Source organism: Aedes aegypti, chromosome 2, assembly GCF_002204515.2.
Source record: "Aedes aegypti strain LVP_AGWG chromosome 2, AaegL5.0 Primary Assembly, whole genome shotgun sequence".
NCBI lineage: Eukaryota > Metazoa > Arthropoda > Insecta > Diptera > Culicidae > Aedes > Aedes aegypti.
The window spans coordinates 454,797,872-454,822,976 of record NC_035108.1 but is presented as its reverse complement, the minus strand read 5'-3'; the positions used below and the strand labels follow the sequence as shown (position 1 = coordinate 454,822,976).

Below are 25,105 nucleotides of genomic sequence, written 5' to 3'. Positions count from 1 at the left end.
TAAACAAAACAATGGTCTTTATTTTCACAGTCCTTACAACTGACAGTGGGCGATATGAGCTTATGCATGCCATAAAACGTTTGACTTTTACTATGCGCCCTGTTTTCAAATTGCCCGTGAGATAGACCACGTTCTGATTGATGCTCGGCACTTCTCCGACATTATCGACGTCCGGACCTATCGTGGCGCTAACATCGACTCTGACCACTATCTGGTGATGGTCAAACTGCGCCCAAAACTCTCCGTCGTTAACAACGTACGGTACCGACGGCCGCCCCGGTATGACCTAGAGCGGCTCAAGCAACCGGATGTCGCAGCGGCATACGCGCAGCAACTCGAGGCTGCATTACCGGAAGAGGGTGAGCTGGACGAAGCCCCTCTTGAAGACTGCTGGAGAACAGTAAAAGCAGCCATCAACGATGCAGCTGAGAGCAACGTCGGGTACGTAGGACGGAGTCGACGGAACGATTGGTTCGACGAGGAGTGCCAGGAGGTTTTGGAGGAGAAGAATGCAGCGCGGGCGGTCATGCTGCAGCAAGGGACCCGGCAGAACGTGGAACGCTATAAACGGAAACGGCAACAGCAGACCCGCCTCTTTCGGGAGAAAAAACGCCGCCTGGAGGAGACGGAGTGCGAGGAGATGGAACAGCTGTGCCGGTCTCAGGAAACGCGTAGGTTCTATCAGAAGCTCAACGCATCCCGCAACGGCTTCGTGCCGCGAGCCGAGATGTGCAGGGATAAGGATGGGAGCATTCTGACGGACGAGCGTGAGGTGATCGAAAGGTGGAAGCAGCACTTCGACGAGCACCTGAATGCTGCTGAGAGCACAGGCAATGAAGGACGAGACAACGGAGGAAATGCCTTCGTCAGTACTGCGGAAGATGGAAACCAACCAGCCCCCACTTTGAGGGAGGTTAAGGATGCCATTCACCAGCTCAAGAACAATAAAGCTGCTGGTAAGGATGTTATCGGAGCTGAACTCATAAAGATGGGTCCGGAAAGGCTGGCCATTTGTCTGCACCGGCTGATAGGCACAATCTGGGAAACAGAACAGCTACCGGAGGAGTGGAAGGAAGGGATAATCTGCCCCATCTACAAGAAAGGCGACAAGTTAGATTGTGAGAACTTTCGAGCGATCACCATTCTAAATGCGGCCTACAAAGTATTATCCCAGATCATCTTCCGTCGTCTGTCACCCGTAGTAAACGAGTTCGTGGGAAGTTATCAAGCCGGCTTCGTTGACGGCCGATCGACAACGGACCAGATCTTTACTGTGCGACAAATCCTCTAAAAATGTCGTGAATACCAGGTCCCAAGGCGGCATACGACAGTATCGACCGCGTAGAGCTATGGAAAATTATGGACGAGAACAGCTTTCCCGGGAAGCTCACGAGACTGATAAGAGCGACAATGGAAGGTGTGCAAAATTGTGTGAAGGTTTCAGGCGAATATTCCAGTTCGTTTGGATCCCACCGGGGACTACGACAAGGTGATGGACTTTCGTGCCTGTTGTTCAACATTGCGCTAGAAGGTGTTATGCGGAGAGCCGGGCTTAACAGCCGGGGTACGATTTTTACGAGATCCAGTCAATTTGTTTGATTCGCGGATGATATGGACATCGTCGGCCGAACATTTGAAAAGGTGGCAGACCTGTACACCCGCCTGAAACGCGAGGCAGCAAAAGTTGGACTGGTGGTGAATGCGGCCAAGACAAAGTACATGCTAGCTGGTGGGGCCGAGCGCGACAGGGCTCGCCTAGGTAGCAGTGTTACGATAGACGGGGATACGTTCGAGGTGGTCGACGAGTTCGTCTACCTTGGATCCTTGCTGACGGCTGACAATAACGTTAGCCGTGAAATACGGAGGCGCATCATCAGTGGAAGTCAGGACTACTATGGCCTCCAGAAGAAGCTGCGGTCAAAAAAGATTCACGCCCGCACCAAATGTACCATGTACAAAACGCTCATAAGGCCGGTAGTCCTCTACGGGCATGAAACGTGGACGATGCTCGAGGAGGACCTGCAAGCACTTGGAGTCTTCGAACGTCGGGTGCTTAGGACGATCTTCGGCGGTGTGCAGGAGAACGGTGTGTGGCGGCGAAGGATGAACCACGAGCTCGCCCAACTCTACGGCGAACCCAGTATCCAGAAGGTGGCCAAAGCTGGAAGGATACGATGGGCAGGTCATGTTGCAAGAATGCCGGACAGCAACCCTGCAAAGATGGTATTCGCTTCGGATCCGGTTGGTACAAGAAGGCGTGGAGCGCAGCGAGCTAGGTGGGCGGATCAAGTGCGTATCGATTTGGCGACCGTGGGGCAGAACCGAGGATGGAGAGATGCGGCCACGAACCGAGTATTGTGGCGTGAAATTTTTGATTCAGTGTTATCTGTGTAGATGTTAACTTAATAAATGAATGAACGTCTCACGTTACTCGAGGTGAGAGCGCCGCACAGAATAAGCACATATGTCTCTATTCGTTTCTGACTTTAGTGACCATTTTACTGAAAAAGTGACTCACTCGCTTAGACCTTAAACCTAGTTCAACCACTATGGGTACACGTGATTTACGGCTTAAGCGAAGTTGAAGATCGACCATAAGTAACTTTTTCTCTTTAATGAATGTTCGAATCCTCTGAGCAGAATCTCAAATAGAGAAACTTAAAAGTAGATGGAGTACCGTGTACCTTTTTATTCCGCTCCGTTTAGGAGCGGAATTAAAAGGTACACGGTACTCCATCTACTTTTAAGTAACTTTTTGTTGAAAATGGTTGGGTTTGTTCTACGACTGGCGTAAGGTGAGAATTGTCGGTGTCGTATAGCGAGGTGACTACTCTCGACTCGAGTGAAGTGACTCTCCATTTGATTTACACGGCGAGTCACTTTACTCGAGTCGAGACTTGTCACCTCGCTATACGACACCGACAACTGTCACCTCACGCCAGTCGTAGAATAAGCTCAAGTGACTTCAGTGACCTTGTTGAAAATAGTGACTAAGTGTGCTTCTACTACAGGAACAGACAGTCAGTATTGTGTTGATTACTTGGCAACTGAAACAAGTGCTTGGCGACACTACCGATACTACTATTTAGACTGATCTGAAAAGGAAGTATGGTTGATAAATTTCTATGTACCCAACAGCTGATTATAGGCCCAATTTTATAAGTCGAGTCGACCAAAAGCGACTCGACTGGAGTGACTGTCACTCGAGTTTATCGACAGTTGTCACTCTATGTGACTGGATTACTATGGGAGTGGACGGGTGACTTCTGAAATATGCATGCTTACTTTGATCGACAATGACTTCAGACGAGTCACATGATTCTGCTCGATTTACAAAATAGACCCCTATGTATAAAACTAGGATCAAATACAGTTAACTCTCCCTAACTCGATATCAAAGTGACCTTTGAGTTAGAGAGGTATCAATACAAGGGACCATCGAGGTAGCCATGAAAACCAATTTCACTGGTTTCCATGGTCACATAAATAACACGGCACCGCTCAAAAGTCAAATAGTACACCTGTGCATCGATCCATAGTTCTCCAACTCAATATTAAGTAAGAGAGAGTTGCCTGTATATTTTTGATAGAAGACAAACAAGTTTACTTAAAAAATGTTTATTTTACGAGAAAATCTGCCATCGAAAACCCTTAACTACTAGCTCAGAAATTCGAAATGACAATTCACCACGGTAGAAGCCATATTCCGATCGAATCTGTTGTCTGTATTTACATCTAAAGGCGCGTTACAAACTAGAGGTGAAAAGATTCATAAAAGATAGCTCTTCGGCCTGGCGGAATATTTACATCCTCCTTAGTTTCTACTGGAAATGCGATCGCGGAATCATACAATCGTGAAAGGTTACGAAAATGAAATATCTCTAGGATTATAAATTAAAGTCACCGAATAAAATGCCCCCTCACTCGATTGGGGCCGCTCTCCGTTCGAATCCATCGAAATACTTGTGCTCGAGAATCTTCTTGGCCGAAATTCGATGAACCGGATCGTAGATCAAACACTTCTGCAACAGATCAAGCCCCGCTGAGTCGAGATTCTTCACCTGGCTGGTCAGATTGTTTTGCGTCCAGCACGGGAATGTCGGTTTGTAGTCGGGCAGCGAGGTCACTCCAGGCCAAATCTCCTCCGTCGGTGTTTTCAAGATACGGAACATCCGGAACAGTTGATCAATCTCCGAATCGCCTTGGAAGAGTGGCTTTCTGGTTGTCATTTCGGCGAAAATGCACCCAATAGACCAAATATCCACGGGGCATGCATATCGTGGCGATCCCAGCAGAACTTCCGGTGCCCGGTACCAAAGCGTAACAATCTCATGCGTATAGTTGCGAACCGGAATGTTAAACGAACGACCCAATCCAAAATCAGCCACTTTGATCAGTCCTTCCTTGTTGATAAGCAGATTCTGTGGTTTCAAATCTCGATGCAGAACCCTTCTCTTGTGGCAGAACAGCAAAGCGGCCGTTATCTGATACATGTAGCTCTTGACCAGATCCGAATCCATCATCTTCTCCGGCGGCAACGTGTCCATGTACTTCTTCAGATCCATCGACAAAAACTCGAAAATCAAATACAGTCGATTCTCTTCCATGAGGACATCTTCCAGCGAAACGATGTTCGGATGTTTCAATTCCTTCAAAAGAGATATCTCCCTAAAAAAAAAGTAAAAACCGTTATTTACCACCAACACATTCACGATTCCACAAATCGACTTACCGAATGGCAGTGGAAGGAATTCCCTCGTCCTCTGATTCCAAACGAATCTTCTTCATGGCCACTATCTGCCCGGTCAATTTGTTGCGGCCCTTGTACACCACCCCGTACGTTCCTTCACCGATCTTTTCTATCTTTTGGAAATCCTCCATCCTGAATCCAATCGACCTGCAATGGAAATCGGGACAGTGCAAACTAGGTTAAGGCCAAACCCTTCAAAATCGGACTAAAATACTGCATTTATATCACAATCTTAAACCGATTCCATTCCCCAAAACATAAATGAACAATTCGATAAAACTTACCTGTCTAACTTCACACAATTTCACCAATTTTAGTAAGAATTTTCACAGAAAACCATCGACAGTAAACAAAATTCGGGCGGGTTTTTGGCAGTTGTTCGTTATGCTGACGACTGATTTGAACGAAGAGGCAAACATTTAAACAGCCGCCTGGTGCAACATGACAAGCCGCCTTCGATGACGTTTTCTCGGACGGCTGTGCGATGTTTTTGAAGCGCGCGCGCACGTGATTCCCGGTAATGAAATTTGAATTGAATGATTCAAACACTCTAACAGAATTCAACTCAAATTCTGCATAGGGTAAGAGCGGTAGATATGTTTCAGGAAACACGCCATTGCTTGTTTCCTCATCAGGTTTGAAAACTAAAATGAATCTGTTTAAGGGTTTATTCACAAATTTCATAACGCTAAAAATGGCCATATTCGACACCCACCCACCCCCTCGTAATAATTTTTGTATGAATATTTCATAAATTTTGTATGAGCCGTAACATCGCGAAGTCACCCACCCACCCCCTTTAGCGTTATGAAATTTGTGAATGGGCCCTAAGTCCCAAGAATAGAATCCATCAACGCATATGCATAGTGAAATATTAATCACGGATATGCATTATAATGTATAAAATATAATAATCTGGTGCTTATTATGTATGCATCAGGCATTACAATGTCATCTGATCACTTACATCAAAAGATATTATAGTACAAGATAGAGATTGTCGCTGTCGTCGCTGTCGGTAACATGAATAGAAATATTAGTAGTAGAACGCTAGTGGCGTTGTTGTCACAAAATTGATTTTAATAATTATTGCCTTAAATTATGGGTTTTTATTGTTTGTTCAATACCATGTTATTGTTTTGGTTTTGAAAATTATTCTGACACTTTGAAGCCCGGTACTCACGCTGTCAATTCATGGCAAACTATATGTTGGTAACACGAACAGCAGCGACATTAGCATTCTTAGGTTAATGCTTCTACTGTAACATGCCGGGCGATAACTGTCAAACAAATTGTACTTTCACGCTAAACTTGCTCCGCTCAAAAATGAGTGACGAGAACACATTTTTATTTTGCTTCTGAACATCATAAACATGCTTCTAAAAAACTCCAATTTGATATATTGTTCAAATATTTTCTCATTCGAATTGTCGAAGCACTTCCCAACTTGGGGAAAATAATAGACCATTTCCGTCAGATCTAACCCCCAGTTTTTGTATTTTTCTTCGAAAGATAATCATTTTTAATGAATATTAACGCTTTCAGATTTTGTTTATATGCACTCCTGATTTTCTTACAAATTTTTGAAAACATGGATACTCACCACATTTTGAAAAATAATTCGAGATGCGGCACAGTTTGTTCAACCCTATGGGTATCAGCATGGTGATTTTGCAACAGTTTTTCGATTCCACCCCTGCATTGGGATGCTTGTTTACATTTGCAAACGTCAAATCAGGTGCGCGCTCAAACTGAGCGTGATCCCGGTCAGGGCGCCCCAAACAGGAGCGCCATCGAAACTACTCAAACAAACGTTTTTAAACCAGGATGGAACTGGCAAAACCCGTTCTGAATCACAGTTCCATCTCCAACCCGATCCAAGTCTTCCATTAGGAAAATATATTTTCCTCCACAGATTCAAAATTCAAAACCACCCCCTAACAACAAATCTCTCATCCACCCAGCAGTTACGGTACCGCTAGTTCTATTAGAGGCTATTTTTTACTATTCATGCCGACAAATGTCTTAATCTATCTGTTGGCTGTTGATCCGGAAGATTTCCGCCTTGAGGCAGCAACAGCGGCGCAAGGAAATTTTGAGCGGCTGTTGCTGCCTCTAGGCGGGAATCTTCCGGCATATTCAATCCCTTCAATCCTCGTCGGCACAAAGCAGAGACATCAGGCATCTGTCGACTACAATCCTTGCGTTACAGAACCGGCCGAAGCGGTGAAGGTGGTTTCCGCGGTGATTACGGAGACTTCAGGAGCCGTGAAGGAAGGAGGGAGTGAAACCGCAAATGAGCCCATTATGATGAATGAAAACATAAACAAAAATCATCTGGTCATGCCAGCTGATCTTAAATTCACCACAACGTGGGGGCAAAACCATAGGGGAAAAAGGGGTCTGCATTTTTTCGAGGTGAAACAAATTGTAGGGGACCGAGGGGTGAACTAACGTGCCGCAAGTTTTTCATTGTTTTCTAACAGTTAAAGGCTCCAAAACATATCGGTTCATTAGGAAAGTTTGTTCAGTAAATTGACAGAAAGCATATTGCCCTTTGCGGCTCTTATTGGACTTTTGCTGATATTCCATTGTCGCACTTATCGGAGGAAATTAACGGTTGCCAAAAATTAAAAAGTGTGATTGGAATTATTTGGAATTGATATACTAGATTTAAAAACCGATGAGTGTGAGTTGGAGAGATATAATTAGGATAATAGATGCATAAACAAACAAATAATATATTTTAGTACTCTTGTAACAATTTAAATAAAAAAAGAAACACGATTCCGTTGGTTTCAATAGGAATGAAAATCAACAATAAATATCGAATAAAAAATAAACCAATCTGGTAGCCCTTCCCACGGTATGACATCTCTCTCACCATCTTCATCAAAACAAATCGTTTGTTTTTATTCTTGTTCGCTATCGATTTCATATGCAAAAGAAAGAAAAGTGTTTTTTGCAATGATTCAGCTAGTTGTTTGTTTAAATATTGCTATGTTGTGAAACCTCCAGGTAAATACATTAATATAGAACTTATGGAACCGATTCCTTACTTGATTTTCTTACTACCAGCTCCTAAAGAATGAATTCTCCCGAGGGTAATGTATACTCGCCACCTTCAAGTGACGGAGCGGAAGAAGATGGATACATTGTGGAGGCCTTGGACGATTATACTGATCCTGAATATGTATACGATGGCGAGATGACTAGCGAGGATTTGAATCAGGAATCAGGACCTAACAATGCAGAGGGGGACAGTGGAATCGACCCGACATCAATCCCAGGCTGCTCGACCAAAACCAAGAAGATTAAGTTGAATGCATCAGCTGCTAACTTCACTCTTAACGGGCAGTTCTACAGACGCAGATTTGTTGGGGAAACATCTGGAGGATTAGTTGCAACCAGACAGATTTCGGGAAACACTGTTAACGAAATCTTAACAGGCATCTGGGAAACGTCTAAAACTGTTTTGTGTCGCGAAGTGATTTTTATTGAAAACAACGGAGTGCAAGTTCCAACATGGGCTGATGAAGAACCAGTGTTCGAGGACATGACCAAGTTCATTGTTCTTCAGGACCAAAGCCAGAAAAAGCGAGTGAACATTGAAAAGGTGAATAGCAAACTACTTGCTAGCTGGAGATCGAAACAAATACGCATCCACGTGCATGTTTATTCTACCTCAATTTCATGCAAGTCGCTGTGGGAAGTTGTCGAAAAGCAGCTGGTGCGTCATCAAAATGCGGATAGGTCAGGTGCGCCAAACACCCAGGCTTTAACTTCATTGGCTGAGGAACTTCGACGTAAACATGATCATCATTTTCAAGCCCAATCAAGTGCGTGGAGATTGTGGGCGAACTACATCCATGCAGGGCCGGCACACGAACGCGACCATAGGATGTCTCAAATGCCACCACAACATCTTCTAAAATTCTTTCGGAGCGTTCCGATTTCCGAAGCTGTCAAGTTAGAGTCTGTTCGGAGTGGCTTGACTGTGGCCAACACAATCAACCAAGGGTTTGTTTCGGCGTTGGAAGCACTGAAGGAAGATGCTGAACAGCTGCTGTTTATGGCACAGCGCCTGAAAAATCGTGTAGTGGATTTGCGCACTCGAACGTCAGTAAATTCAAGCCTTGTGGATGCTATGAGTTCTGCAGTAAGACCCGAAGAAAATGAGTTTAGTCGCATTATTTCTGGAAACGTTTCGGATATGTTAGATGTTGATCATATGTAAGCATCGGGGGGATACGCATCGGAACAGAATCGAAGGAAAACTTTTTTGATTTTTCCGTTTAGATCTGATCCGAAACAAATTTTTGCTTGTTTTGATCCGATTTGTGATAGTCCCGCATAGAAAAATCCAATTTGCCGTATTGTCAAAACTATAAACTTCTTCCAACTGAAAATGTTAATATACCGCAAACTGTTGTCATTTTGTTAAACAATACGTAACCAAAATCAGTATACAATTAAGAACAGCTTAATTAATCCATTTCAAATTGTGACAATATACTAAACTACTCATATACTGTTGAACAATATGGGGATGTAAATCTGTTGGAAATGGTGGAAACATTTACCGCCCATTTGTCAAATTGTTTTCGCATTTATTCGGAGAACCACACTTACACACCTGCATTTTACTATTTAATACCAAAACTTAACAGTTTGGCAAACTGTTACACAAATTGGTATTTGTAATAATTTGTCTCAGTTTTGGTAGCACGCTTAAATATTGTTATAGAGGATATATGGCTTTAACAAAATTATGAATTGAACATTATTTTATGCGTTCGTACATTTCGACAAACAATGTGAAATAACTTGTTTTTTTTTGTATTGCTGCTTATGTTTTAGTCCCGATAAGGGCCTGTTCACAAATTTCATAACGTTGAAGGGGGTGGGTGGGTATCTACAAAATGTTACAGCTCATACAAAATTTACAAAATTTTCATACAACAAGTGTTACGAGGGGATGGGTAGGTGTCAAAAATGGTAATTTTCGGCGTTATGCAATTTGTGAATAAACCCTAAGTAAAACGGAATCATTTGTTGTTTTTTTTTAAATTTAATTCGTAATGGTACTGTGTACGTTGTTTTTAGCGTCCGATTCGATTTTTGTTTTGACAAATCAAACCGGTGTGAAAAAAAATCCGTCACCGAAATTTCAGAATTCAGCTATCTGAATGGGTTTGCTTGACCTCTGCATAATCGTAATCCATTGGTAAGTGCTTGTATTAATTGCCTTAAATTCTTTCGATTTTGTAAATTCATTCTTCTTCCCCAGAGCATTGATGATGCAAAAGGAAAGCAACATACGGGCGGTTCCTGAACAATCGCTTTCAAGTCACGTTAACTTGGCAGCTGCAATTACGGTAAGTAAATAATTTTGTAATATTCGAAAAGATTCTCGAATAACAAGTATCGATTCAACAATATCCATAGAAGGCTACGGAAAGATGTCACGGATGAAACCAACGCTGTATTTGGTGTCTATTCCAAATGTCCATATACACGATGATGGCTGTTCCGGTGAAGTGTTGTAAGCGATAGGAACGAAGATAACGATATGCTTAATGAGGGTAGGTACTCCAAGATTAATTTGTAAACTTCTTATATATAAACAAAAGCTCATTTTCATTCCCTACAGTGGTTTGCGCGGAAGATTTACAATGTAGAGTCCAGTAAAAGCAGTTCAATACCAACCGAAAATCATCCGGTATTCGGATTCGATCATCGAACCCATCTACAAGCGCGAATTTCGAGCTACATATCATCAACATATTGGCGAAAATTTTTAAAAAGATTTTGAAAGTAGTGCAGGTAACTCTAAAAAAAACAAGTAATATTAAATTATTATTATCAGAAATGGACAAAAGTAAAAACATGGAATAAAACAAATAAAAAAAAAGAGTACCTAATTTCCTATTTTTTCGTTCCTCCGTCTATAGTTTTAATGTAAAGCAACAGTACAATATACAGTGTAAATACAATAACGCACCGTAAACATATTATTACACAAACGTTATTTCTCTTGATTCAAACTTATAGTTTAACTATTTTGAAACTGTTTCTATTACTGTAAATTTGTCGAAATATGGATAATATATCGACCATTACGCAAATTGTGATGGAAAAAAATTGTTCGAGAAAATCGGCGTTTTCAAATGGTTATTGCGACTTTTGCACCCATTTAGACTCACCCCGAATTTCTTATTATCACAGTCAAATCTCGCATACAATTCCGCAGTGCAAATGTATACAAGCAAGGTCTGTCATAAGATAGGTTGTTTCAGCTTTTTGACAGTTGGCCAGTTGGCCTACCTAGTTTAACAGATCTTGCTGTGCGCGATTATGTGATTTGTGCGCAATAAACCGTACTGTGATAATCGTTGAGTCTAATCGGGGGAAAATGTCGCAGCGAAATCATGCTTGGAGATATGTCAAAATTATCACAGAAATCTAAACACTCGTGCAAGACCCAATACATAACTTAACCGCCTATTTCCCATATTGTACTTTTTCCAAAAACCATTCACCGAACTGTCAAAACCGTTCATGGTAAGGTGGACATATTGTTTTTTTGGGTGTTATACGAAATTATTCAGATACTGTAACATATGGTATGGATAGTATTGGAAACAGTGCAAGTATGGTTCATATTTATGCGGGGTAGCACAACGACCACGAAGGCATACACGCTAAAAAAATTTTCGATAGGGCCGGTGCTAATTTATCTTTTTTTTTTTAATCTATCTTACTTCCTTCCCTTTACGGTCCGTAAATAGAGATCTTTTTATTAAATTACACAAAAATGCTCATTTTGTAAACAAATTTATCGAGCTGTGAGAAGAAAAAATAGAATGAAGTGTTTGGGAACTTGCGTAGTTCATGTTATTTTTTTGAAGTGTAGCCTACAAATACCAATGTATTCTACAGTTTGTCAAATTGTTCAATATCGGTTTCATATATTAAAATGCATGTGGACGACTATGGCGTTCAAATTTAGGCACAAACCGTTCGACAAAAGGTAATTTCACATTGTCACTATTTGTCACGAGCTAGCATTCCCAAATAGTTTTACAACACATGAACAGCATAATGTATTGTCAGCATTTGGCATGCATTACTCAAATAGCTTTTAACCGTTCTCAATTTAGGGTATTATAATGTTCAACAAAAAAGTAACCGTTTGTGATAGACTAACATTAATGGGTAAAAGATATTTAATGTTTGGATAATAAGGTGAATTGTATTTTACTATGCGGGTACCCACCAGATGCAAGGATGGTTCGGCAAGGCAAACACTAGCGACAATCTCTATCTTGTACTATAATATCTTTTCTTAGATCATTTTTGGATGGTGGAGATCAAACCAACGGAGGAATTCTCAAATGCAAATGCAAGTGGGACACCAACTGGCATCCGTGTTCTCCGTTGTTGACCACGAGGCGAAATCCTTGCGGTGCTCGCTATTTCCCCAGCTGAACGGCAATCAACATCAGATGCCTGAACAGTTCCGTATCACCGGTCGTTTCATCTTCCAGCATTGGGATTCTTCGTTTCGGAATCACCAGGAAATGCAAATTCGTCGTCAGTGTATGTTTATGCAAAATTTAAACATAAAAATGAAAACAATTAATCGCAAAATAAAGCGTATATGTTTATTTGGTGTACATATTGGTAATATAGTTTCTTGTTAAAAATATCAGAAATGAGATCATAGATACTACACGCAAACAAATGTTGTTGTATAAACTACCGAATCCATGGTAGAATTAAGAACTGCACCAACGATTTTCAACCGACTACATTAATCTGTTAACTCTACCAAAACATAGTCAACATCACTAAACAAGAAAATTTCTTCTGTTGATTTAACCAGAGTTGTAGTATTTTTGAATAAAAACATTCTAGATTTGAGAAGTTTAGCATCATACTTTTGACCACACTGTGTTATACGGTGGGTGTCACGGATGGAAATACAATACTTTGTAGTGTAGCTACTATGGACATTGTCAAATTTACTGCACTGCTCAGTGATTTTCACCAGATTATAGTAAACTTAACAGATTTTTGTAGTCGGTTGAAAATCTTTGGTGCAGTTTTTAATTTTACCATGGATTCGGTAGATTATACAACAAAATTTTTTTGCGTGTATGAAGGAATACAAGACAGCTGTTGATTTTACTACTTTCATAGTAAAACTTGTCGATTTGTAAGGTGACTAAAATACCAGAAACATGGTTAAATCTACAGAAAACCACAAGCATTTTGAAATAGTAAAAATTACAGTGGTTATAGTAAAATCATTGTATTGTCTGCTGAAAATTGCCGGTGCATTGCGCTTAATTTAGGGGGTAAATAGTAATTTAGACTGCAACCTTTATTTTGGCGTGTAAAGGCCCAAACGTAATGATAGCGGAACGGCAACGGAAAGCGGAACCGGTTCGCCAGCATGAACTACAACAAGCTTGTCGACTCAGCGTTGATTCAATTTCATTTGTTGTCAGCTCAGTCGAAATGGCGTGATTCATGCTGGCGAACCGGTTCCGCATTCCGTTGCCGTTCCGCTATCATTGCGTTTGGGCCTTAACTGATTGTCTTCCAGATTCAGAATGATCAAGGTCTTTGCCTTTTGATCCTCTTTCGACCACGCCGCAGTCACTGTCATTGTTGTTCATCCGAAACCGTATGTCACGGTTCCGGGTCATTTGGCCGAACGCCGTTTGGCCGAATGCCGTTTGGCCGAACGCCATTTGGCCGAAAGGGTCATTTGGCCGAATGCCATTTGGCCGAATGCCGTTTGGCCGAATTTGAAAAAAATAGTGAACTACAATTAGCATGCATTTTGTAATTAATTTCAAAGCTGATTTTCAAAGAACAGTTTAGAGAAACATCCTAGATGTAAGCAATTTTTCACTTCTTTGCTAGCGGAAATGACTGCCAGCATAGGTTTTCGCATGGCATTTGTAGTCAGTCAGCTTTCGACAGTTACTGCAACGGTTTACGACTTATTCGTCCTTCTGTAGCATCAGTTTGCTTCAATCATTCTGATCATACTTAGTAAATTAATTAATTTCTAGCAATCACAAGTTTGGTTTCTTCTCCACAACTGTGAAACAGTGAGCTATTTGATGTAAGTATTTTCCGACTCGTCCGGTTAACTGATATACGCAATCAACGGTGCAAAGTTCAGTTAACACTTTGTAATATTATTCTTGGTGGAGAATGACATCACATCATCCCTTGTGTTAAAAATTATATGTTTTTAATAAAACTCTTTCCTTAGACTGAATTCCAATAACTATGAAAAATATTCAAATATGAAAGAACAGCATATGATCAAAAGAAGGAAAAATCTCTTATAAATTTCAAGCAAGTGTAACGCAAATAACTGTTACATCAGTATAACTACAAAGAGCTGCCGATGATTTAAAGATGGTAAAATTCCCTTTGAAAATATAAGCTAAATTATTTCCAATAATAATGAAACCAGTACAAATCGAAAGAAAAGCCTATGTTTGAAAGAAGGAAAAAAACCTGATGAAAATATAAAAAAACCTCCAAACCCTAGCACACGGTTGGTAATCTACAGCTTAGTCTTGACGCGAGTTCACAACTTCGTCCGGAATGAACGGATCGTATTGATTATGCTCTTGGAGCACTTATATATCGACAAACATGATATCCCGCCTCATCGTAAAGATCAACAAATTAATTAGTTGATCAATTATTGGGCCACACTTATGATAATGCTACACATCAGTGTTGAAAAAAAGAGATATTTTTGTTCGTTATTCGGCCAAATGACCCGTTCGGCCAAATGGCATTCGGCCAAATGGCGTTCGGCCAAATGGCATTCGGCCAAACGGCGTTCGGCCAAATGGCCGGACACCGTATGTCACAGATCGACACTATTTAGCAACATTGCGATCTTCGCCTTTCACGTTTGATAATTTCGATTAGGGCTTGTTCACATATTTCATAACGCTGAAATTGGTCATTTTGGACACCCACCCACTCCCATGTAACGCTTTTTGTATGGATATTTTTCAGTTTGTGTATGAGCCGTAACATCACCAGGACACCCACCCACCCCCTCAAGCGTTATGAAATTTGTGAATGGGCCCTTATGGCTTTTAGGGTGAGATAATAAGTTATGCGAGAAATGTTATGTCGGTTTGTCCACGGCGAGTTCTTAATTTTTGAGTGGAATTTTCTAACCGTGTTTGTCGGCGTGCAAGTTATTTTCATGAACGGGACTTGTTGCAATGTTTTTACTTCTTGACAGTCATGGCGATGTTTTGCCCTAGCGGCGAAATGGATGCAGTGCAGCATAAGCATAACCAGACGTAAACAAAGAGCATAAAAATGCAAACACCGGCGTACAAATTCCAGCCGGAAGATTACGACAACGTTTACGAACCGGCCGAGGACAGTTTCCTGCTGCTCGACGCTCTGGAAGATGAGTTGGACGCGATCAAACTGCTGCAGCCGGCGATGTGCGTGGAAATCGGTCCCGGCAGCGGAATCGTCATCAGTGCCATAGCGAAAGCTTTGCGCTCCAGTGGAAGTTACTGCATGGGAGTGGACATAAATCCTCACGCTTGCCGGATGACTCAGAGAACAGGTCTGCTGAATGACTGCCGCCTGGAGGTGGTCAATATGGATCTGTTGGGAGGTTTGGCGGATGGATGCGTGGATCTTTTAGTGTTCAATCCGCCCTATGTTCCAACAGCTGAAGAAGACAGCCGGGAGCTAGAGGAACAGATAGGAGAGTTTAGGGAGGATGGACATAATCTGGTCAAGTCCTGGGCGGGCGGGTTCGACGGGATGGTAGTCACTAATAGGCTATTGAAGGATCTGGATAGGATTCTTTCTGAGCGTGGGGTATTTTATTTGCTTCTGCTCAAGGAAAACAAACCTATGGAAGTTATTAACTGTTTAGGGAAAAATGGTTTTTTAGGTAAAGTTGTTAAAGAGAGGAAAATAAGGGGCGAACATTTGTTCGTGATAAAAATAAGTAGGAAACAGAGCTTGATTTATTGAGTTTATTGTTTTTCATTTTGACTGTAAAGTATTTTTATTACATTATAGAAAGATTGTTTGTAACGTATTTGTATATACACTTAACATATAGCAAAATAAAAATAGCTTTTACACAAGAAAAGAACTTTCTGTTTTACCTTCTGGATTTTATACCATTTGTCTAAGATAATGATGTCGATTATTTTACATACTTTCGATTCGTATAACGGTTTTGTATGGACTTGTTCGATTTGTTAGATAATAATCATTCGAATGTACACATTTACTTGAGTTATACTTCCACAAATATACAAATATTATTTTCGGGGTTTTTTGTAACATTGAACAACAACTAATAAAACATAAATTAGCGTTAAAATTTGAAATCCTCTAAACTCGTATCTAATCAAAAAAATTAATGGTATAAATAAATTACATCCATTTCCCATCGCGCGCGCCGAACCAGTTCTGATTTTCTGTCTTTTTCCTCGATGAGAGCGATTTATACAAAGTAAAGCTCATGGCACGTTGGTTGTTTCTTCGCTTGCTGAACACCCGAATGGCGTTCTGTACTTGATATACCATTTAGATGTGCCACCAATGGAAAAGTTGTTATGAGAAAAGAGTGGGTGAGTCTTGTTGGAGTTTAGTATTTCTATTTTACGATTGTTTTTGTCAAGGTTTTTCAATCGGTTACGTTACGACCTTCTCCAACTGCCTGAGAGGACAGGTGAAACTATCGATTGGACAACTGGAGAATGCTGCGCTCTTCACAGGTCGCTGAAAGTAATATTCTACAGTCACTCAAATTCATATTCGTACAGGGCAATGAGTTGGAGGCATGCCAAATGTAATTTATGTTACGCTTTGTAATAGATGGACCTTCATAATTGATGTAGTGTTTTAAATTCGATACATCATTCGATAGTTTTTTATCAACTTGATCCGAAAACAGTTTCCTGAACAAATATGCAATTGAGTCTTCATAATATGAACTGTTTCGAATGGCATTTCCTCTCTACGATACTATCCTGTTTTAACATTAGTTCGTGCATACTTTTTTTTGTGTGTGAAGATATTGGTGTTTGCTGCTAATTTGGCATAAGCTACTTCCTAAACATAGAGGTGTGGCTAATAGGCGCCCACCGAACACGACACCGATCTACTAAAGTTCAATAGAGCTTCATCGAAAAGCAATGTATAAATTGTAGCAAAAAATCCTCACTATTAACTACAGTTGTTTCAAGGTATTCGTCTGTTCCGACTAAAATCGTTTCAAAAATTTTTCTCCACTCTGACCTCAACACATAACTAGCTGTATACAAAAGGGGTGAAAATCAAGTCTTATTCGGTATCGATCAATCTTTTACGCGTTGAAGCTTCTTATATGTATACTTCCAGTGAGATTACACCTGACAAAAAACGAGGAATCCTCAAAAACAATAGTAAAAGGCACAAAATTAGCCTTCACAATTGATTCCTAAAATATGGGCGCAGCTTGTTGTTTGACTTACACATATAGTTATACGATTATCGTTTATTTTATTTGTTTCTAGATTTACGGCAGAAATATCCTATAGCCGAAAGTTAGAACATGTGATTGTTGTAGGGGGCTTGTGTTTCTAGAGAGGAGGAGCAGGAGGGAATGCTGATGAGTATACTGTAGTTTTTCCTGTGTTACTTTTTTGTTCCTGTGCGTATCTAAATGCTGCTGTAAAATGTGTTCTTATCCCGTCAGTGGTAATACCATTCGGTTTAGGCGCGGTTTTATTATTCGAGTCTGGTGAGTTTTCGAAACTTTCTCACGCTAAGACTCACAGAATGAGTCCTTCTGGATTATTGATACTTCTGGTTCTACTTGTTTCATTCTGTTTATCGGATTACTTCCACTGTTCAGTAAACGCGATTCGGTTCATATGTACACTTCAGTTAGATATAGTTTGCAAATGTTGATGGTCTTGTACACTATTTTTATTGTATTGGAGATTTCTTCTATTCGATATTGATTTCATACACTTAGATAAAGCATTTCTGCCCTCGTGACGATTGCGTCGTTTCGCAGTGATGATGTTTATAGTTCGATTTCAGGTCAGTTAAAATTATTTTTTGGTTTCATTAGATTGTGAAGTTGTATGTCAATGTAATGCATTGATGTAGGGTTTTGTCATCTGCCTCAAATGAAAAAATAATTCGTTAAATGAGATAGGTACATTGCTAACTCGATGAACAAATAATGACTGGAGCAAACCGTTCCCAATTTCGAAAAATATTGTTCATGAAGAACGATGTAAAATGCATTCATCAAGAAGACCTTGAGAATCCGCTTTATTTTGAAAACCGACTAAGTTTATACATACATACAGTATCTAAACTTGGACATATATTCCTAGAAAAAATCTAATTTTGCCTATAGAATTTGATACAAATCAGTAGCCTGATGCTTGAAATACATATTTTTCCAATGTGTTATCCAAATTCCCAAGTATTTTCCGTGTTTTTCCCGGTCATTTTTAATTCACGTGTTTTTCCCGGACAGGTGGACACACTGCCAAAAAGGAACCAACGCTATAAACAGTTATCAAACTGGAACCAGAAGAAACAAGTTTTGATAAGAACTTCTCAGATAATCCGACAAAATATTTCTCTAAGTAAGAGATCTTTGGGATTCCGCGTGACATTTACAAGTATTTTTGCTCGAATCACTGCACTGCCCATAGCTGCAAAACAGTCACATTCGACATTTTTGACAAAATGGAGTTGATACCATGGAGAGTCATCAAATGACAAATACTTTCGATCAACTTAATCATCAATCAATCAGTCAATCAATGAATCAGTAAGTTGATCGAAAGTATTTGTCATTTGATGACTCTCCATGGTATTAACTCCAAATTGTCAAAAATGTCGAATGTGACTGTTTTGTAGTCATCGGAAGGCTGCACTGTAAGATTTTTTTTATGATTGTGTTCAAAAATTTCATCAGAAATAAAGTCCTTCTACGGCAATTTCTTCAACATTTTCTGAGGTTAATCCCCGAAATTACAAGCAAGTACGACATCAATACGGGCAATTCGCTTCCTGTAGTTCCTGTTGTTTCCAGAGTACACGAAGAATTGTCAGGCTTAGCTCGATGACTGACTCTAAAATTCGTCGTGTTCTAACAGACTTCCAACGCACTTCTGACGATGTTATGATCTACTACCAAAACGCTGGCGGAATGAATTGCGATATTAATGGTTACCTTTTGGCGACTTCCGTCGATTGTTTCGACATTATCGTTCTAACGGAAACATGGCTTGATTCCCGTACTGTTTCCAGTCAAGTTTTCGGATCTTCATTTGAGATGTTCCGATGTGATCGTAGCGCCAGAAATAGTACCAAATCTGTTGGTGGTGGCGTTCTTGCAGCGGTCAAGAAAAAAATGAAAGCTCAACCTATTGATAACGACTCTTGGGCTAGTACACTCAAAATAATCCAAACGTCATTGTTACGTGAAAACATACGTGGTTTTTTTCCATCGCACTTTCCACGTAGCTCTTACGTTAATCATAGGTAGCCCAGAATGAACGCATGAACTTTTGAACTTCGTCCATTCCACCGGTGCTATACGTAAGAGCTACGTGGATTTTCCGGTAGCCTTTACGAAGCGTTTCAATAGGACCTAGATGGTTTTGCATTAAATTTAACTGGAATAAAGACCAACCTTATCTCTAATAGGAAAACTAATTCCCAATTGGTAAATGTAAACAGACCTAAAAGATTGTGATATTTTTATATTCAATCTGAGCATTGTGAATCCTGTTTCCCAAATGTTGTGCGTTTGTTCTGTCTTGTTGTAGCCTTCGCCTTCGCGTGCTATAATTGATAGAGGTTATAAATCAGGTATAAAATATGAAGTAATGCAGGGATTCTTCGGTATTCAAAGCATATTTACCTTGAAATCAATCTAACTCAGGGTTTAAAGTTCAGCAGCTTCTGAAGTTCCTCAAAAATCAAGCGGGCGCCATCTTAGGATTTGTGCTCAACACCGAATGTACGTACAACATGCAGATGTCAAAATGAACTTAGGCCCCTACGTGAATTTCACGTAAGTGCGATAGGTAACCTCAGTAAAAATTACCGATTCACTATTTGATGGTTATGAATGGCTTAGTGATCTTTATCTTAGTCAGGTAAAGTGGAGGCAAAATGAATTTGGAGTGATCTACGTGATTTTTCACGTAGCAATGACGTTTGGATTTTTTTGAGTGTATCGAGCAAGTGTGGGTGAACATCGAGTTCTTCGGTCGTAACCTATTTTCGTGTGGGATTTACATTCCCCGGACCGAACGCGAGATATGGCAGTCCATAATTCATGTTTTTGCAGCCAAAGTCGAGATTGTTGTTGTTGGCGATTTTAATCTTCCCGGAATATTATGGCAAACTTACGGCAATGCAGCCAAATCCTGGCCGTTCTTCTATCCATACCGCTGCGGACGATTTCCTACAGCCTGGAAAACTGCTACTATGTTTCCTGTGCATAAAAAAGGCGATCGTAAGGATGTAAATATTTATCGAGGAATATCAGCACTTTGTTGTATTACTAAGCTCGTCGAATTGATAAGCATGAAACCAATGCTGTCCCACTGTAAACTTTCCATTAGTGAAGATAAACACGGATTCGTATCGGGGCATTCCACAACGACCAATCTGTTGTGCCTTACTTCACACATTGCTGACAGCTTTGCTGATCAAGCCCCGACAGAATGTGATCTGTCGCTGCGCTGTTCGACAAAATAAACCACGCAATAACTGTCGCTAATGTTGCGCTGGTTCAGCTCGTATCTGACTGATCATCGCTTGACTGTGGAGTTGGCAGGATTCTTTTCCGAAACTTTCACGGCAACTTCTGGAGTACCTCAAGGAAGCCATTTGGGACCCCTGATTTTTTTGCTGTACTTCAACGAGGTCAACACAGTAATTAAAGGACCTCGATTATCTTATGCAGATAATCGAAAACTGTTTCTGCGGGTCCGTACCATCGCCGACACTGTTGCTCTTCAACATGATTTAGATGTTTTTGTAGTTTGGTGCAACATGAATCGAATGACAGTTGATCCTGAGAAATGCTCTGTTATCTCATTCTCACGCAAACTGCAGCCCATCCTGTTCTGTTACCAGCTCAAGGGAAAGGTGCTTCAACGAGTACAAAATGTTAAAGATCTTGGCGTTATTCTGGATGCTCAGGTGACGCTCAAACACCATCTGTCCTACGTTACCGAGAAAGCCTCCAGTACATTGGGTTTCATCTTCCGTATTGCCAAGGATTTCACGAATTAATATCGCCTCAAATCCTTGTACTGCTCATTGGTTCGAGCTGGTTGTATTCTTCAAGGTACCCCAGGAACAAAAATCCTGAAGGAATCGCCTTTGAAAGATTATTAACAAATTGCTCTGTGGACACTACATTCGTCGGACGGAATAAAACGAATAAAACGCGATATTAATTACTAATAGTAAACCGAAAACTTTATTTTGTCTTCTTCGCAGTAGCAACAATTTCGAATGAACTGGCTCTTCGCTATGCCATGAATGTGTGTGTGTCAGAAACTAGTCGTCGAGGGGCGCATCAATAGTTTCGGCACGACCCCACAGAGCCCCCTCCAGTTACACCAGAAATCTGATGCGGTGACCAGATGGGGTAACTACTGTTTTCTGTGGATCTACTGTTCCTTCCTGAGCTACAAATGCTGGTTTGATTCTGTCGATCGTAACTCGTTGATTCTTACCCTTTATCAACAGATCGAAGAACTTCTCGGTACGGTCCAGTACTTTGTATGGTCCTTGATACGGTCGCTGCAACGGTTTTCTGACCATATCGATTCGTACATATACGTACTTGCAATCCTTGAGCTGTCGTTGAACAAATATATTGATGATGTGTTGGATTCTTCGGTTTCAAATAATCAAAGACACGATGAAGCTCTTTTGCGTATTCACTGCGGTCCAACTCCGTCTTCGGGGCATCAAAAAACTCACCTGGTATACGGAGCTGCTGCCCATAGACGAGCTCTGCTACTGAACAATCCAGATCTTCCTTAAGAGCAGCTCGGATGCCTAGCAAAACCATTGGTAGTCGATCTACCCAATGCTTTGAATCAACACACATTAAAGCACCCTTAAGCGTCCTGTGGAATCGTTCTACCAAGCCATTAGCCTGTGGATGATAGGCAGTAGTACGAAGATGCTCGGATCCCAGCAGATGGTTCAATTCTCGAAAAAGATCAGACTCAAATTGTCGACCGTGCAACCCACGTAGCAGTGAAGGCTCGTGCAACAGTTTCGGCTGTCATATCCGAAATAGGGACAGCTTCCGACCAGCGCGTGTAACGATCAACCATTGTCAACAGATATCGATAACCATTTGAAGGCGGAAGCGGACCCACTAGGTCCATGTGTATGTGCTGAAATCGGCTCTTTGGAAGATCGAATCGGCATATCGGAGACTTGGTGTGTCGTTGAATTTTCGATTGTTGACAATCCACGCAATGCTTGACGAATTCAGTGACGTCCTTGTTCATAGAATTCCAGAAGAAACGATCCGCTACAAGGCGACGGGTTGCCCGAACACCAGAATGTGATATGCCATGCATAACTTCAAGGACACGTTGACGGTGCTGTGAAGGAACGTATGGACGAAGCTTTCCATTCACGGATGTATCACAATACAAAGCAGGACCGCCAGAAGCAACAGATCGCTTTTCGAATTTCAAAGAAGGGGATTGAAGCAGGCTTTGAAGTTCACCGTCACCGATCTGATCAGCCGCAATGTCTTCGAAACAAATCGCAGCAGGAATGAAAATAGTATCAACGCGAGACAATGGGCCGTATGAATAAAATGTAGTAAAGTTGAGTTTACTACTTTCTCGGTAGTAAACGCTATATGTGGAACACGAGTGGAACATGTTTGTGTCATTTTCCTTTCTACACCTTTCGAACATACTACAAACAACGCATTGCTATGAATAAAGGTAGCATTTACTACAAAGCTACTGGTAGTTAGCTTCAGAGGTGGAATGGAATAATTTACTTTTGAGTAAAAATCATGGGAAAACGATATAAGTTTTGATATTTCGGAAGATATTTTGAGTTTTGCTTAGGAATTTTGAGGTTTCGAAAACATTCGCCCCGCCAATGCTGAGATTCCGGTATGATTACCGGCAGTAGCAATTTGTAATATCCGTGTGAATTCTGGCATTACGATAATTATGTTATTTTCTAGGAATTTTAGGATGTTGGTAGGAATTCAAATATTTATAATGTAATTCTGAATTTTACGTGTTAATACTGACATCTCAGATTCTCAGATATTCTTTGGAATTCCGGAATTCCTGTAGGAACTTTGGGATTCCGATAGGGATGTCGGATTTCCAGTTCCATTGGAATTTCAAAGCAAAGCTTTAATATAAACCTTTTGAATGTCGGTAAATATTTTAAAGATTTCAATGGGATTTTTTGTGAAATCGATAAGAATTTTAATTATTTCAAAGGTAACCCAGGTGTTTAGGGGAGATCCTCATTGAATTCTAACGACTACCAATGGAATCACTACAATTCCCATAAAAATCTCTACATTCTAAGTTCTAGAAATTTCAAGGATACTATCAGAAACCCCACCAAAATAACGAGAATATCACAGAAACACTTAGAACTTCCGAAATTCAACATGCTGTTAAGAACACAAACGGGGAGCATCAAAATTCCACCGCAATCTCACCAGAATCGCAGTACTGTTGCTAGAAAATATGTGGTTCCTAATTTGATAGCTGTAATCTCAAGATCTCCTCATAGATGTTAAGCTAATATCGAAAAAAAAAAAAAAAAATTGGCGTTGGCGAAGACCGAAAACCAACCAGAAAATTCTTTGATGTACCATCATCATAAAATCATAGACATGAGGAGAATACCAAACTAATCGCAAAATTACACTACAAATATTGTCAAATTACAGCACCTTCATGATTGTGTGCAAATTGTCGCTTAATCGATTAGATTCCATGCATTTCCTTCATATGCGTGATTGTATTAATTTTAAGCGTCACTCTGAATAGATTGTTCTTTACGTGCAGAATCACTCTGCATTCTGAATGGAAATTTCTTAACGTGCAGCTTCAGTCACCGCTCATGTTCGAAAGTAGTAAGTACAACATGTTCGAAAAGTTTTTTATTCATACCAAAAGTGTAGTAAACTTTGTGGATTTTGTTTTTGAGTAGATGCTACAAGTAGTAAAGTTCAATGTTTTTTATTCATATCACCCAATGTATCTGCTACAACATTATCTTTACCACTAATATGGCGAATGTCTTGAGTGAACTGCGAGATATACTGTAAATGTCGATCTTCATGTGGTAGCCGGGATGGCGAATTCGAAGTCATCGCGTGCGTCAATGGGTTGTGGTCGGTGAAGATCGTGAATTTTCTGCCTTCCAACAGATGACGGAAATATCTCACGGACATTTTCATTGCAGTCAACTCTCTGCCGAAAGTGGAATACTTTTGCTGTGATGACGAAAATTTCTCGGAGTAGAATCCAAGGGGTTTCCATCCTCCATCAACGAAATGCTGTAACACTGCACCTGCTGCAGTATTCGATGCATCTATCATCAACCCTATTGGCTTTTCCGGATCTGGATAACTCAGCAACGCAGCTTCTGCTATTGACGTTTTACAAAGTTCGAATGCGTGTTTTCCTTCTTCGGTCCACAATAACTTTTTTACCATCAATGCACGTAGCTCGGCTTGTTGGTCAGTTGCTTGTGGGATGAAGCGTTTGTAGACGTTGACCAATGCCAAAAACCGCCGAAGTTGTTTCACGGTCGTTGGAAGCTCGTACTGGCGCACCGCTTGTACTCGATCTGGAAGTGGTAGAATTCCGTCCTTATCAATTAGGTATCCCAAAAACTCAACCTGGCGTTGAGCGAACTTACATTTTGCTAGGTTTATGACGAGTCCATTCTCTTTAAGGTGTTGGAATACTATTTCGACGTGCTCTCGATGTTCTGTTGGGTTTGAAGATGCGATACATATGTCGTCGATAAAAACTACTACGAATTCAATATCGCCGAATATGCGATGCATGTATCGCTGAAACGTCTGACTAGCGTTACATAATCCATTTTGCATAGTAAGGAACTCAAAGAGTCCAAACGGGGTGATCACAGCGGTCTTGGGAATGTCCTCTTCCTGAATCGGAATTTGATGATATGCTCTCTCGAGATCTATTGTATATCTACATGCTCTTACCCTGAAATGCATTTAGTAAATCGTGTATATGTGGGACA

At 40.7% G+C, this 25,105-nt stretch overlaps 3 protein-coding genes and 1 long non-coding RNA gene across 5 annotated transcripts; 3 read left to right on the top strand and 1 right to left on the bottom strand.

The window, feature by feature from the left end:
• Nucleotides 1–3,704: 3,704 nt before the first annotated feature.
• LOC5570855 (cyclin-dependent kinase 1) lies at nt 3,705–5,193 on the bottom strand. Its single transcript, XM_001653317.2, has 3 exons — nt 5,035–5,193; nt 4,733–4,897; nt 3,705–4,668 (listed from the first exon to the last, which is right to left on the bottom strand). The coding sequence occupies exons 2-3, from the start codon at nt 4,879–4,881 to the stop codon at nt 3,921–3,923; spliced, it is 897 nt and encodes a 298-aa protein (XP_001653367.1). The 5' UTR covers nt 4,882–4,897; nt 5,035–5,193; the 3' UTR covers nt 3,705–3,920.
• Nucleotides 5,194–7,631: 2,438 nt separating this feature from the next.
• On the top strand, nt 7,632–8,987 carry LOC110675247. Its single transcript, XM_021839697.1, has 2 exons — nt 7,632–7,768; nt 7,829–8,987. Exon 2 carries the CDS (start codon nt 7,839–7,841, stop codon nt 8,985–8,987), a length of 1,149 nt encoding a protein of 382 aa, XP_021695389.1. The 5' UTR covers nt 7,632–7,768; nt 7,829–7,838.
• Nucleotides 8,988–9,814: 827 nt separating this feature from the next.
• LOC110676082 lies at nt 9,815–10,614 on the top strand. Of its 2 annotated transcripts, none has more exons than XR_002500055.1 (4): nt 9,815–9,977; nt 10,041–10,128; nt 10,202–10,335; nt 10,404–10,614. It is a non-coding gene; the product is annotated as an uncharacterized LOC110676082 (long non-coding RNA). The 2 variants fall into 2 exon arrangements; XR_002500054.1 differs by having other exon boundaries at nt 10,199–10,335; nt 10,404–10,613.
• Nucleotides 10,615–15,075: 4,461 nt separating this feature from the next.
• On the top strand, nt 15,076–16,628 carry LOC5570854 (eRF1 methyltransferase catalytic subunit MTQ2). The gene has a single exon (XM_001653318.2). The coding sequence runs from the start codon at nt 15,128–15,130 to the stop codon at nt 15,803–15,805; it is 678 nt and encodes a 225-aa protein (XP_001653368.2). The 5' UTR covers nt 15,076–15,127; the 3' UTR covers nt 15,806–16,628.
• The last annotated feature ends 8,477 nt before the right edge of the window (nt 16,629–25,105 follow it).

Bases quoted from the DNA above. Each gene is read 5' to 3' on its own strand.
- LOC5570854 (XM_001653318.2), top strand. From the start codon at position 15,128: ATGCAAACACCGGCGTACAAATTCCAGCCGGAAGATTACGACAACGTT.
- LOC5570855 (XM_001653317.2), bottom strand. From the start codon at position 4,881: ATGGAGGATTTCCAAAAGATAGAAAAGATCGGTGAAGGAACGTACGGG. The intron at 4,669-4,732 runs GTAAGTCGATTT...CTTTTTTTTTAG, and splicing joins ATTCCTTCCACTGCCATTCG to GGAGATATCTCTTTTGAAGG.
- LOC110675247 (XM_021839697.1), top strand. From the start codon at position 7,839: ATGAATTCTCCCGAGGGTAATGTATACTCGCCACCTTCAAGTGACGGA.